This window comes from Suillus clintonianus (genome assembly GCF_016758775.1).
Source record: "Suillus clintonianus strain FC179 chromosome Unknown DEU56scaffold_69, whole genome shotgun sequence".
NCBI lineage: Eukaryota > Fungi > Basidiomycota > Agaricomycetes > Boletales > Suillaceae > Suillus > Suillus clintonianus.
The window spans coordinates 102322-114813 of record NW_024539293.1 but is presented as its reverse complement, the minus strand read 5'-3'; the positions used below and the strand labels follow the sequence as shown (position 1 = coordinate 114813).

General features: G+C 49.0%; 7 protein-coding genes across 7 annotated transcripts; 5 read left to right on the top strand and 2 right to left on the bottom strand.

Annotated features, from left to right (window-relative positions):
* Window positions 1-1485: 1485 nt before the first annotated feature.
* DEU56DRAFT_742110 (uncharacterized protein) lies at window positions 1486-2508 on the top strand (the record flags this gene model as incomplete). Its single annotated transcript, XM_041348910.1, has 1 exon — window positions 1486-2508. The coding sequence occupies one exon, from the start codon at window positions 1486-1488 to the stop codon at window positions 2506-2508; it is 1023 nt and encodes a 340-aa protein (XP_041205539.1).
* Window positions 2509-3236: 728 nt separating this feature from the next.
* On the top strand, window positions 3237-3582 carry DEU56DRAFT_742027 (uncharacterized protein; the record flags this gene model as incomplete). The annotated part of the gene is made up of 2 exons (XM_041348900.1): window positions 3237-3371; window positions 3427-3582. The coding sequence occupies 2 exons, from the start codon at window positions 3237-3239 to the stop codon at window positions 3580-3582; spliced, it is 291 nt and encodes a 96-aa protein (XP_041205538.1).
* Window positions 3583-3974: 392 nt separating this feature from the next.
* DEU56DRAFT_700534 (hypoxia induced protein conserved region-domain-containing protein) lies at window positions 3975-4377 on the bottom strand (the record flags this gene model as incomplete). The annotated part of the gene is made up of 2 exons (XM_041347306.1): window positions 3975-4252; window positions 4320-4377. Coding segments are annotated over 2 exons (336 nt in total), but the record flags the coding sequence as incomplete, so codon positions are not given.
* A 1300-nt stretch (window positions 4378-5677) lies between these two features.
* On the bottom strand, window positions 5678-6838 carry DEU56DRAFT_742078 (isoprenoid synthase domain-containing protein; the record flags this gene model as incomplete). The annotated part of the gene is made up of 3 exons (XM_041348906.1): window positions 5678-6013; window positions 6067-6355; window positions 6411-6838. The coding sequence occupies 3 exons, from the start codon at window positions 6836-6838 to the stop codon at window positions 5678-5680; spliced, it is 1053 nt and encodes a 350-aa protein (XP_041205536.1).
* Window positions 6839-7316: 478 nt separating this feature from the next.
* On the top strand, window positions 7317-8590 carry DEU56DRAFT_510338 (kinase-like domain-containing protein). The gene is made up of 6 exons (XM_041346577.1): window positions 7317-7682; window positions 7735-7873; window positions 7950-8086; window positions 8139-8261; window positions 8323-8420; window positions 8475-8590. Exons 2-5 carry the CDS (start codon window positions 7762-7764, stop codon window positions 8350-8352), a joined length of 402 nt encoding a protein of 133 aa, XP_041205535.1. The 5' UTR covers window positions 7317-7682; window positions 7735-7761; the 3' UTR covers window positions 8353-8420; window positions 8475-8590.
* An 823-nt stretch (window positions 8591-9413) lies between these two features.
* Window positions 9414-9880, top strand: DEU56DRAFT_742017 (uncharacterized protein; the record flags this gene model as incomplete). The annotated part of the gene is made up of 2 exons (XM_041348898.1): window positions 9414-9581; window positions 9629-9880. Coding segments are annotated over 2 exons (420 nt in total), but the record flags the coding sequence as incomplete, so codon positions are not given.
* A 422-nt stretch (window positions 9881-10302) lies between these two features.
* Window positions 10303-11806, top strand: DEU56DRAFT_819402 (uncharacterized protein). The gene has a single exon (XM_041354018.1). It carries the CDS (start codon window positions 10322-10324, stop codon window positions 11678-11680), a length of 1359 nt encoding a protein of 452 aa, XP_041205533.1. The 5' UTR covers window positions 10303-10321; the 3' UTR covers window positions 11681-11806.
* Window positions 11807-12492: the final 686 nt, after the last annotated feature.

Here is a 12492-nt window from a genome sequence, read left to right as displayed (position 1 = left end):
AGTGTCTTATTCAGGACCATTCATTTCCCCGACGTAATCCTATCATACATTCAATTAACTCTGAAATCGATCCCAATTCTTTCAAATGTGATTGGGGCACTTTTGCCCACTGTTACCTTCTTGTTGCGCGTGCCCCCCCCGGTTCTCAAGCAGCGGTCTTCGACGTAGATGCTGCTCATCGTCGAATGCCAGTAGCCCTGGAGGATCGTCGCCACGTCTGTATCTCTTGGAATGGGAAAGTTCACGTTGACCACTGCTGCTGTTTTGGTTGCGCAAGTTCGTCCGGCATCTTCGGCCGTTGCGCAGACGCTATCGTCGCCATTTTTCATGCAAAGTCCATTGAGGACATTCTGAAATGGGCGGATGATTTTCTTTTCTTCTGTTATCCCAAAGAGCGCCTGCCTTCAGGTAACTTCTTATTTCCGTCTTCGTCGGCTGCCCTGATAGTCAACGCCAGGCGAATATATTTTTCCTTTCGATGCTTCTCTCATTTGGGCAATAGCGGAGTACCTCGGTTGGCCCTGGTCCCCTGAAAAATTTCGCAATTTTCTTGCTCTCTTCATTTATATTGGCTTCGAGTGGGATCTCGAAGCCAAAACTGTCTGCATCCCTCACGACAAGAGGATCAAATACCTCGAGTGTCTCAAGGGTTGGTTTGCGGGAGCAAAAGTTTCAGCTCACGAGTGCGCCGTCCTCATTGGTACCCTCAATCATTGTTCTGCTGTTGTGATTGCCGGTCGTTCTCATCTCGCATCGCTCTATCGCTTCTCTTCAAAATTCTCAGTTGCCTCCTCCCGTTTCGAGACGCGCACGGTCCCATCCTTCGTTACGGATGATATCAGCTGGTGGCGAGATCAGCTATCATCGGCCTGGTGCGGCATGTCTATCATCATTCCTCCTACTGCTCACCCTGTGCCCATCTTCATGGACGCCTCAACTTCGTTTGGGATCGGCTTTTGGTGGAACGACCGTTGGTTGGCTTGGCGGCTGCTGGATGGCTGGCAGGCAGAGGGCCGAGATATTGGATGGGCTGAGATGGTAGCCATGGAGTTAGGCTTGCGATGCGTCATAGCTGCAGGTTTTCGTAATGCTCACTTTATTCTTCACTCCGATAATCAGGGCATCGTCGGTGCTTTCAAAGCCGGCATGTCTCGAAATGCGGAGCAAAATTCCATTCTGTGTCGCATCATCTTTCTATTCCAAGAACATTCCCTCTGGTTTTCGACGAACTGGGTGCCCTCAGCGGAGAATCTCGCGGACGCTCCGTCTCGCGGTGTTTTTGTTGCATCCGCAAAGCGCTTCTCACACGCTCCTCGTATTCCCTACCACTTGCGCAACTTTGTCGTTCTACATCAATAGTCATTTCTTGCCGTAGCCCTCTCTCCACTTGCTATTTTACCTATTCATAATTAATTCATGCTGCGATCACGTGCTCGTCTGTTCTTCAACCCGCCTCACACTCTAAGTCTCTTCACTCTTCCCTCAATGGACTCCTTCAATACTTTTCATAGTCTCATTAAGGCTGTGACTCTACATGCCTGGAAACAGGAGACCCTTGAAGGCTATCAAGGGGGTATAAACCGTTTCCGTTCTTTCTGCGCCTCCAACAATATTCCAATCTCCCTCCCAATCCCTGAATGGGTCCTCTGCGCTTTCGCGGCCCAAAGGGCAGGCACTTGCTCTGGCTCATCAGTCGCGAACGACATCTTCGGCTTGCGGGCCTGGCACATTGCCAACGGCGCTATATGGCTTGGCGGCACTCATTTGAAATACATGCTGCGTTCAGCGGTACGCCTCACACCCGATTCCTCAAAACACCCACCTCGTCCTCCAGTCTCCTCGGAGATGCTCGACGTCCTTCACGCCTCCCTCGACAACTCTATCCCTCTCCATGCGTGTGTGCTGGCATGCGCCGATGCCGTTTTCTGGGGACAGGGTCGTCTTGGCGAGTTCCTTCCCACTTCTCAGTCCCGCTTCTCCCCAAAATTCTTCCCCACTCCATCTTCTCTTCGCAACCTTTCATCCTCTGGCGAATCCTTGATGTGCCGCTTACCCTGGACCAAGGTTGCAAAGGAGAAAGGGGAAGACATTTTTCTGGGCCGCCAACTGGGTGCCTCAGACCCCATTTCTGCTCTCTTAGCGCACCTGGTGGCAAGTCCAGCTATTCTCAGCGCCCCCCATTCTTCTCACCTGTTCACATATGATGTGGGTGGGGGCAAGCTGGTCTCTCTCACTAAGCGCAAATTCCTTCTCATCTGCAATGCAGTCTGGAACACTCACAACATGCCGCACATCTCCAGGCATTGCTTTCGCATAGGGGGCACCATGGAACTTCTCCTGCGCAATGTGCCCCCTCACATTGTCAAAGTCATGGGCCGTTGGTCCTCAGATTCCTTCCTCCGCTATTGGTGTCTGCTCGAACACATTGCCCCACTCCACGCTGAGCTTCTGGGCCCCAAGCTTACTCCCCTCCTCGCTCATTCACTTCGTAGCTCCTCGGATCCATAGACGCAGTCCGTCGTCCACGACCATCCCATTGTTGGGTTTCGTCTCCTGCCTTTCCCATCCTGATGTTCGTTTCCGTTTCGTCGGTTCTTGACGTGTCCTTCGGCCTTGTCGTGTCTGGGTGGTCTTCGTGGCCTCCTCACGGTTCACTCTCGGACCCTTGGGTTTTTCAGACGTGTAGTATCCGGGATTCTCGTAGCGCTTCCCCTGCTGCCTGTACCGTACTCTACTTAGTCTGTCCTGTCCCATAGATCCGCACCCAAAACACGCGGGCGTGACGTGAAGTTCATGTTCGTTCGGGGTTTCAATCCCCCCCCTTCCTCATATATACGAAGACTCATCAGCACGAGATGTATACTCATTGTCACCCGCGAGTACTTCCTGCCTACAGCAATGAACTAATGTTTTGGTTGTGGCGAGCAAAGTATCTCACGACTAAAATTCAAAATTCCAAAAACAACCTGATACGTCTGGGCAACGGTACTGGCGGGTACCTTGACAGGCTTGGTAGGTGCATTTTTGCTTGTACTTTAATACATGTACAAGGCCAAGGCTAGCGTCAATGTAGATCACGTGCTGACACAAACGCTGTTCCTTACTGCTGACTGTTTCGCACATACGAAAGATTGTTTGTTTTCCTTTGGTCTAACAGAGACCAGTCTCACCGACGAAATTGACGACTGCGTATCTCTCAAGGCCTTCATTCGCTACCTCCACCTTAGTTTAGAGCAATGGCAACTCCACCTTCTCGCAAGGCCATACTAAGCCTCTACACATCCACTCTGCGGACAGCGAAATCGTTCAGTTCGTACAACTTCCGCAACTACTTTGTCTCGAGAACGGAGGACACATTTCAAGGGATGCAAGTACGTTTATACTCCATAATTCGACAAGAATAGTATTATAATGTCCCAAACCCAGGCGGAACAAGACCCTATCAAGCTTTCACAAGCATATAACGAGGCTGTGAAGGAGCTTGCAGTATTGAGACGTAGTGCAGTCGTCAATCAGTTGTATGGGGGTTCTCGGCTGGCAGTTGAAGAACAAAGCGACGTTGGTACTCGAGGAGATACATGACCGAAGATACCAGATACTTGGATGATGAAAGCAAAGTAGAGATTTATCACGTTCAGCTAGTTCTCCACCTCAATCTCCGAGTCAGAATGTCATTCACCAGTGGATATGCACATGACGTTGAGGACTAATGTCAATGCGTAGTGTATCATAATCTGCGGAAGGCAATGTAGATTGTTGTATCACGAAGGTTTGCTGTCGCCTCCTGAACTGGAGCTTGAGGGGGCAGAAGATCCGCTCCACGGCCATCTAACATATCTCCGCCAACTTGAACCAGACTGTGATGAAGAACTTTGGGGCGTTTGGCCTTCAACGACAGGCAGCGCTTTGGAGGTCGAGATTCCCTTGGCGATATTTGTTCTCAAGTCTTTCCCTGATACAATGTCTTGAGTCTCTTTCCACTGCTTTTCCGCATCCTTCAAACGGTCCTCGAACTCTTTTCGCTCCCTGCCTGCACGAGCTTCCCGATGTGCCTGTATCTCGTCGAGTTGTCTGGTCTGTTTCGTTTCATCACCGACATTCGAGCTCATTACATAGGTTCCTGCACAGACGGCAGCGATAGTTGCACCTTGAGCAATGACGCGAACACGTAGCCAGTTGTTCAGTGATTGGGAGTCGCCGCGTCTCATTTTGACCACCGACATTAAAAGTGCACCGCATGTCACAAGAGTACCTGGATATACACCGAGGACAGTCAATTTTGGAGGGGCACAACCAGAGAGTACGACTCTCATACGAACCAATAGGGACTAATGGTTGCTCCCTGAATTTTCTCCAAGCTTTCTCCTGGTAGGACTCCCCCGTGTGAAGGCTCGGAGTGGTGGGAACAGCGGCGGGAGAAGTCGACATCTTGAATCACCAGTGATACTAATAAAAAACGATACCCTCAGACACAGACTCAGTGAAGGGCCTTGGGTGGAGATGGCGCTGCCAGCTAGTACTGGCCCGTTGTTTGCCCGATATAATTATGTAAGCAGTCAACATTCCAGTTTCAACCCGTCTGATAGTTCCTCCGAACTTCTTCACCCAGTCTCCGAGGTCGGTGCTACTGAGTACTTAGGTCCACGGATCAGACGACTTCATGTTTTGTCCATCTTGATCATGATCGGCGTTGTGATAATCTTCCAGCGAGGAATAAATCCTCAATAAAATATTCGGTTGAATTGCCGATGGGTTCGACATTCCTTCGCCTGCCCAACACCGCTCAAATCATTTTATCCACCGCACTGACAAACCTACCCCTAGATCGTCTATAACTCTGACTTTCACGGAACTGCGTACGCCAGCTAGGAATTTAAAACTGAAGCTTGAACTTAGCTGAGAACACGAATTAATCAACTACCATCTGGTCCCATATCAGTTCATCCCCGGAGTTGCAAAGCATTCTTCGAGAGACTCTAGCGTTGGTCCTTTCGAATGGATTTAGCGTCAACTCGGACACTAGCAAATGGGATGTAGGTGAGTATATAGGTTGCGGAGGAGGCAAAGTCCGAGGTGAGTGCCACACACACTGATAGTACTGTGGCAGAAGCTGCCGCCAACTGGATCACGCCTGACTGAATTCTTCTGGCTAGGACGGAGTAACGTTGCTTACCTGTGCCGATAGCTGCACTGCAGGGATGTTTGTTATGTGAAGTTTGCCATAGTCACCCTGATGAGTTTCATTTGCCCTGAAGAAAGCCGGTCTTTCTTTAGACTACCGTCTTTGATTTTGTGGCTTGGTTTGAAATTTGAAGTCAGAACAATAGTTCAAAGGCGAGTCTGCTGCGGTATACTAGTATGATGTGAATAACGACAAAGTGATTGTTTTCCATACCCACAAATTCGCGAGAACGACAGCAAACGGGGAGCTCTCAGATATGTCTCATGGCTGCTACGATTTAATCAGGTACATCATACAATATGATACACAGTGCGCACGACCGCGAAGGCTGGCCAAAAACATGGTAAGGTAGGATTTTATGTATATTTTGGAGTAAAAACAAAAAACTTTAGCTTTCTGTGACGCGAGTCGTCGCAGTCAGATCTGTGTAGCGCAAGAAAGCGTGAAAATCATCTCACCTAGAGAAATTGGTGCAACACGCGTATCACATAGATTCTACAAGGGCCTCTTGGGAAGTAACTTGATGATTCGGTCCCGCTTGACAGCCTCCCCATCCTTGCCAAAATAACGGGTGGATTCGAAGGACCAGTGGTAATTAGCGATGATCCAGTCCTGCAGCCCTTGAACATAGATGGCTACCTGTCTGTCAACCTCTTCCCCCCACGACGGGAGGATAGCACGGTTGTCTTCAAAACGCTGCATAGCACTCTTGCACATCTGGCCAGAGTAATCGACAGCGTCTTGCAAGTCCAGGCCTCGTTCGCGCATGAGCAGGGCAATCAGATTGTGTGACACATTGCGAGATTGCTCCACGTTGTAAGAACATATATCCTGTCAAGAGTATATCAGCAGGAGCTTGGCGTTCGACAATGATAGAGCATTACGTTGACCCAAGAGACATGATCATTGGCTGCACCCTCCGTCGCCATCATGACTGGATGCGACACTACTTCATCTGGGAGATCAATCTGAGCTGCGTATTCGATGAGGGCAAAGCAACATTTGCAGCCGCTCGTATCTCTCCTGAAGGTGATATAAGATTCAAGATCATGGATGTGTCCCTTTGCAGGGTGGTCCACCTCCTTCGCCGCAGCAATGAAGTACAAGTCCGTTGTGTGGATCAATCGCTCGGTACAGCCGGGGCCGCCCGTCTCCCTGAAGCGACTGAAGAATCTAAAAGCCACATGAAGACGATGAGAAGGAGGGCGATAAAAAACATACGACGTACGATTTGCACATCTTTCCAGCAGTTCTGTTCGTATGAAAGTTGATGGGATCTCTGAATGCAGAAATACAGCATTCACGCATACCCAAGACACTGTCAACATCAAACTCATCGAGCCAGTCATCCATTTTCCACGACCAGTTCATGAAGTCTGAACAGACTTGGAGATGGAAAGGATCCGCATCAGGGTAGCAAGCTGCAGTGAGGTAACCTGCGCGCAGACCCACGAATTTGGTGATTTCGGGCTCTACAAGACGCCCTTCGTCAAACAGCCATTGTTCAGAAGCGCGAGAGACCATATCATAGTGAGGATTTACTCGTAGGCGATAGTGGCAATCACCGAGGAGGTCGGGTAGTACAATGAACTCTGAGGGCTCGGAGCGAGTGGTCGTGTGGGTTGCAGGAGGAGCCACGGGGGACGTCTGACTCATCGTGAACGTCAAGATGATTTGGAGGCTCAAGTTGGGAGACAAGTTGCTCTGGAACCATGGCTGTTTTTGTAGTAAATGTGTCATTTTCGCTCGGCAGTCATAAGGAAGCACCTGATATGAAACCCGTGAGCGAACATTTAGATTTAATCCGAGGACTTCAAACACGTTAAGTGGGGCATGTATTAGGACATTGCATTATGGTGAGTGTTTCATCATGGTAGTAACAATCTCTTTCAGGACGTACCAAAGAAACCGGGCAACTAATTTGTCACCGCGAGGTTGATCTTAATCTGTCTGCAACACCTATAAGAAAGTGAATGAGAGCGGGGTTTGTGCCTCAACACCAGGTTTGGGACTCGGGAAATACTTATCGTCTCGCAAAGAGGTTGATGTTTCGCGAATACCAACTTGAATAAATTCAATGTCGCGATGTTTGATTCTGCTTTCGGGAACCGGCGCTAGTACTAGGGTAGACTCACTGATATTAATAGGATATCCGTGAATTCGACCAGGTTTTAGTGAAAGACCGCTGTTAGTGTGAACGAACCTTCGAGGATAGCGGGAACTTCTTGTGAGGCTTCACTGTAGAAGCTTCGCAGAAAAACGTTAGCAGATTTTGCAAGAGATTTCATTCACAGTCATTTGCAGAACACTAGGCCAAAATGAAAAGACTACTTACACAGCGGTGTATAAATTTTCAAATCAGATACGAAGCATGGGGCTCTCGGCGTCATGAAGAAACTGACCGTCGGGCGTTGAAACTTTGTGGTCCGACGTGTTGCCGAATGTTTGTCGTAAGAATAACGTTGGAACGTTGAACCTACGTTAATGTTGTGTTCAACTGGTGAGTAGATGTCTTTGCTATTATTCGATGACTCACGGCTCCGACTTGGAAGGCTCTCGGCATCCATGCTCTCCACTGCATGAGCATCATTCATCGAGATATCAAAGCCGAAAATATTCTCATTGATGTACAAGAGAATGTGCGGATCGCTGATTTCGGCCTCTGTTATATACAAGAGAAGCCCTTGGATTGTGCGGATCGCTGATTTCGGCCTCTGTTATATGCAAGAGAAGCCCTTGGATTGACGGCTGAATTATTCGTCAGAAGTGGCGGGAACCATCCAGTTTATGGCGCGCGAGATGCTACACAATGTGAAAAATTCACGTTCTATGGAATATGGATTCACTGTGGACTGGTGGACTTTCGGATGCGTTCTTTACGAGCTTGTCTCTTGTAATCATCAGGTAAGTTTCGTGTCTCGTTTTGATACAACCTTACTGATGCCATCTTTCTCAGGCACTCTTTGCTACTGAGGAGGCCGTTATAGACTATGTTTCTTGGCACAAGCAGCCTGACATAGTCAAGTTGTTTCCTGCATTTGACAAACTTGATCCATCTGTGGCTTTTTTGGTTGCAGGGGTAAGCTGTGGGATTAATCATTTTCCAATCCGATTACTCATGTATAGTGATAACTGCTCAGACCTTTGGCACTGAGGCGATATGGATTTAAAGACCTCGTGATGTACCCATGGTTCTTAAATCATGGCGTGTCAGGATTTTATGACGCGTCCAATCGTGGTTGGTACATTTAATTTTGACTCTTAAGATGGTGCTGAATATCATCTATCGCAGCTCTTCGCCGTGCTGAATAGCCAAATATGCGACCGAACTTGCACGAGGGACAGACTCAAGCAGATATCCTGGCACCCCTACCCGCTTGGCCCAGTGGCTGTCGGTCACAACACTTTCTAAAGGTGGATTGGACGAATCCCAGGTCTGGGGTCGTTTCTAGGTAGTTTTTTTTTGTTGACAGGCAGGTCTACATCCCACTGCGCCTGCATTGGTTCGTGCTATAAATAATTTCTACCTGTATGGTATATACCTTAGCGCCCTCCTTTGTTCTCCATTCACATCTTTTGAGTAATATCTTACTACACTTCATTTCGCTGTACTAGTTTCGAGGTGTGGAATCGGTAAGGGTATATTGAAGGCCTCATCAACGATAGCTGACTTCAAGTTGGAAAAGACTGTTTTGACGAGGGGGTGAGCCTAGTTTATGCTGTCGACGGCACCGAAGTGGTATTTTGCAGAGAAGAAGACGTTGACGACATCCCGCACGACATGCGCACGTAAATGAATTACATGTAATGCAGGGTTTGAATATGAGGAACAGACGCACCTGATGAGCCCCCTTCACTTTAAAGCTGTGTCCATTTTTTATCCTGATTCCTTGGCATTGGGCAATGTCGACTAAGCTACTTGGATTGGGCCGCATGCTAGCTGGCGCTTTGTATGCAGAATCGATATTTCCCCGGGCCGTGGATCGTAGATAGCGCGCTCTCCAAATCCCGTTCACGACGACCTCCAGGATTCTTTTCCTTTTCCGTGTCCTCATCATATCTTGGCACCTTCAACAACACCTCACTTACCGATATATATCGTTGTCACAGGCAGTGCCTCGTCTTCTCGTACTCGACTCATCTACTCAAAGAAGTTTTCATCTGTAGTTTTATCTCAACGTTGTTCTTAACCGTCGCTGAGAGTTTGTCTAGCTTCTAACAAGGTCTGACTATGTCGGGTCAAAGGTCAAAAATCGATGAACAGAGCCTTCCTGTAACTCAAGAACGTGACAAAGACGCCGATTCGAAGTTTTGGGCAACCTACGAAAAAGTTTCGACGGAGTACGATGACGACTTCCTCGCGCGGGCGAATGATGATATGGGTATCATCTTGACCTTCGTGCGTTTCCGTCTAAACCTACCAATGCAAACTGACAGACGAACCAGGCTGGTTTATTCTCAGCTGTCAATTCTACCTTCATCGTCGGAATGCAACCCAATCCGGGAGATACTACAAACGTCCTCTTGCTCTACCTGATCCAAATGACAGCTAACGGCACAAACACTGTAAATGACATCAGCAATCTCTCCTCGACCACCGGGTATTCTTCTTCGACTGTCTGGATGCAAACACTCGCCTATGCCAGCCTCGCATTTAGCGTCTTGGCCGCGTTCGGGGCTGTGTTGGGGAAGCAATGGCTTAACTCTTACAAGGCAGCTCGCGGAAGAGGGTCTCTAGAGGAACGCGGCATGCAGAGACAGAGGAAACTGGATGGGCTGGAGTACTTTCATCTACAGACCGTCTTGCAGGCATTCCTAGTGCTCCTCCAGATTTCCCTGCTCCTCTTCGGCTTGTCGCTCAGTGCCAACATGTGGACCCAGCAAACGACGATAGCTAGTGTCATCATCTGCACCACAGTTTTCGGCATTCTCTTCTACGGTCTCACCATTTTCGCGTCAATGTGGCGTCCAGACAGTCCTTTCCACACACCAGGATCAGAGCTGTTGGGAGCTATCTGCAAAAAATTCCTTCCGCACAAATCAACTCTGACTTCTAATGGGACATCCATTAAATTGTCCGCCATACGTTGGATCCTAGAGACATCTACGAACCCGGAAGTCGTCGAGGCTGCAGCTGCGATGGTACCTCTTGTGCAATGGCCACCAGAGCTTGCCTCTGCAATATCTACACGCTTGTGGGATACATTCGAGGCGTGTCATGACAGGGAAGAGTTATTTGTGAAGTGTGGCAAGGCCATGGTCCATCTTTTCAGCCACTCACTTCGGTCCCCTCTTTGGGTAGAGTGGGTTTTTTCGGAGTCTTGGCATCGTTGGGGAGGGAGGAGTTGCTTCATCCGTGATGCATTCATGGATGGCCGTATCGCCTGCAGTCATCTCAAGAATACACAGCAGGAGGGTGCTCGATGGAAGCATAAGGCCGATATGCGCACCGCTCTGAGAACAATGCTTGTCCACGGACAGCGCTACCGTCTTTCGCGCCCGGATCATGAACAATTGATTTGGTATGGGGATCTGCAGTGGCGTCAGAATGATGGGCACACCCCCGGCTATGAAGATTTTGACTGGCTCGTGGACTATCTCGCGGACGAAGCGATGAACGATACAGACGATGAAACAGTAGGCGATGCTCTGCTTGCGTTGAGTGCCATGCGCGGACTTGGAAGTGATACCAAGCGCCACACCTACATCACGGCGCTTGTCCGTTGCATGGGTCCCACTCGACCTCCCCGAGTCCGACACGCTGCGCTGAGAAGTGTTTCTGACGCTCGAGGAGAACTAGCTTCCATCACAAGTGGCTCGATGCCACAGGGTGTGGATGTCAAACTCCTGGACGAGCTTTCTCGCGCTTTTTTGACTGCTGTACGTCCGAATCAGGACCAGACAATGCATGGCTTTGGAGCCGACGCCTCTTTTCACGAGGATCGAGACCGTTGCTACTTCCGCCTCATCTTTGCCCTGGTAAAGGAAGACGAGTGGCGTCAACGTCTGACTCGTGATGGTCACCTGGAGCGGTGCACGTCTCTATTTGGCGAAGGTCTTGCATGCGGGTCTCGGACTCTCGAATGCTACCTTGCTGGGATCTTGACGTATATCGATTTCCCAGGCAATGTTCCTCCTTTCGGCCCTACCCAGGAGAGGTGGCGGACACTCATCATGCCACAATGGAGGCGCTTGAGCTCTGTGATGCTGCCTGACGTTGTCGAGGCAGTACCAGCCCTCGTGATGGCCACGAGGCAGAATTTGCCAAGCTCAGATGATGGTTCTCGAAGCATGGAGTTAACAAGTCTCGCTAGAGATGTGCACGGGGCTTTGGAATCATTGCAGGAGGAAAATGCAGCTCTTCTGAATTTTGGACTAGTGTCCCAGCCTGATGCTGATGCAGCACTATCCTCCTTGCAGGGCTTCCATGATGATCTGGGTCGTATGACTGAGAACCTAGGCACTTTGCAAAAGGACACCGGGTCTCTGGGCTATTGAAGGAAGTGCACTAAGTAACTTGTCCTGTACGTTTAGGCTTTTGTTATAACACCATGTTCGGATATCTTGACGGATCTATGTAATAATGTTAGTCGAAAGCGGCTCACGCTGTGAAATTGAAAACACATCAGCTGGCTATTATGATCTAGCATTATTTGAAGGTGATCTGCGGGAACTCTGAAATTCTGAATTGGACGTCATTTCGTTGGCGGCTTACCTCGATCGAGGGAGAGCTTCACTTGTTACTATATATACTTACTACGTACCCCCATGTAACTTGCAATCCCAGAATTTTATAACATGCTAATACCATGACCAACTTTAAAGTCACGCCCACCCATCATGGAGCTTGGAGAACTGTGAGTGTACTACTAACTTAATCACCTGTTGCTCATCAGAGTGACCGACGTGAACAGGAAGTTGTTCCTTCTTCAACGTTGTCAGCATCGTCGGCTTGCTTCCATATGATGGGTCAGCTTGTTCTGAACGCACAACCATTTTGCAAACATCAGTTCTCTCTCAAATAGTCACGGCGAATTGATCCTTCCGACAGGCTCTCGGAGTCAGGGCTCCAGCTTGATCATGACTTCAAAGACTAATACTTTGAACAATACTTTCGAAGAACTGCTTCTTGCACTGTATGTGCTGTGGTTATTAAAAGAAGAATTGACGCCAACACAGCAATCACACATATACTTTAAGTTCCATCATTTCGCCCTTCCGAGTCTATCTCATGCATATGTCCACCACAACCCACAACATGCAAAGCGCGTCATCCCGACCCTGTCCCGCATCTGTCGACACTGGCCTCC

Coding starts and splice junctions, on each gene's coding strand:
- DEU56DRAFT_819402 (XM_041354018.1), top strand. CDS start 10,322: ATGGTACCTCTTGTGCAATGGCCACCAGAGCTTGCCTCTGCAATATCT.
- DEU56DRAFT_510338 (XM_041346577.1), top strand. CDS start 7,762: ATGAGCATCATTCATCGAGATATCAAAGCCGAAAATATTCTCATTGAT. Junction 7,874..7,949: donor ACAAGAGAAGCCCTTGGATT/GTGCGGATCGCT, acceptor ATTCGTCAGAAG/TGGCGGGAACCATCCAGTTT. Junction 8,262..8,322: donor TGGCTTTTTTGGTTGCAGGG/GTAAGCTGTGGG, acceptor ATAACTGCTCAG/ACCTTTGGCACTGAGGCGAT.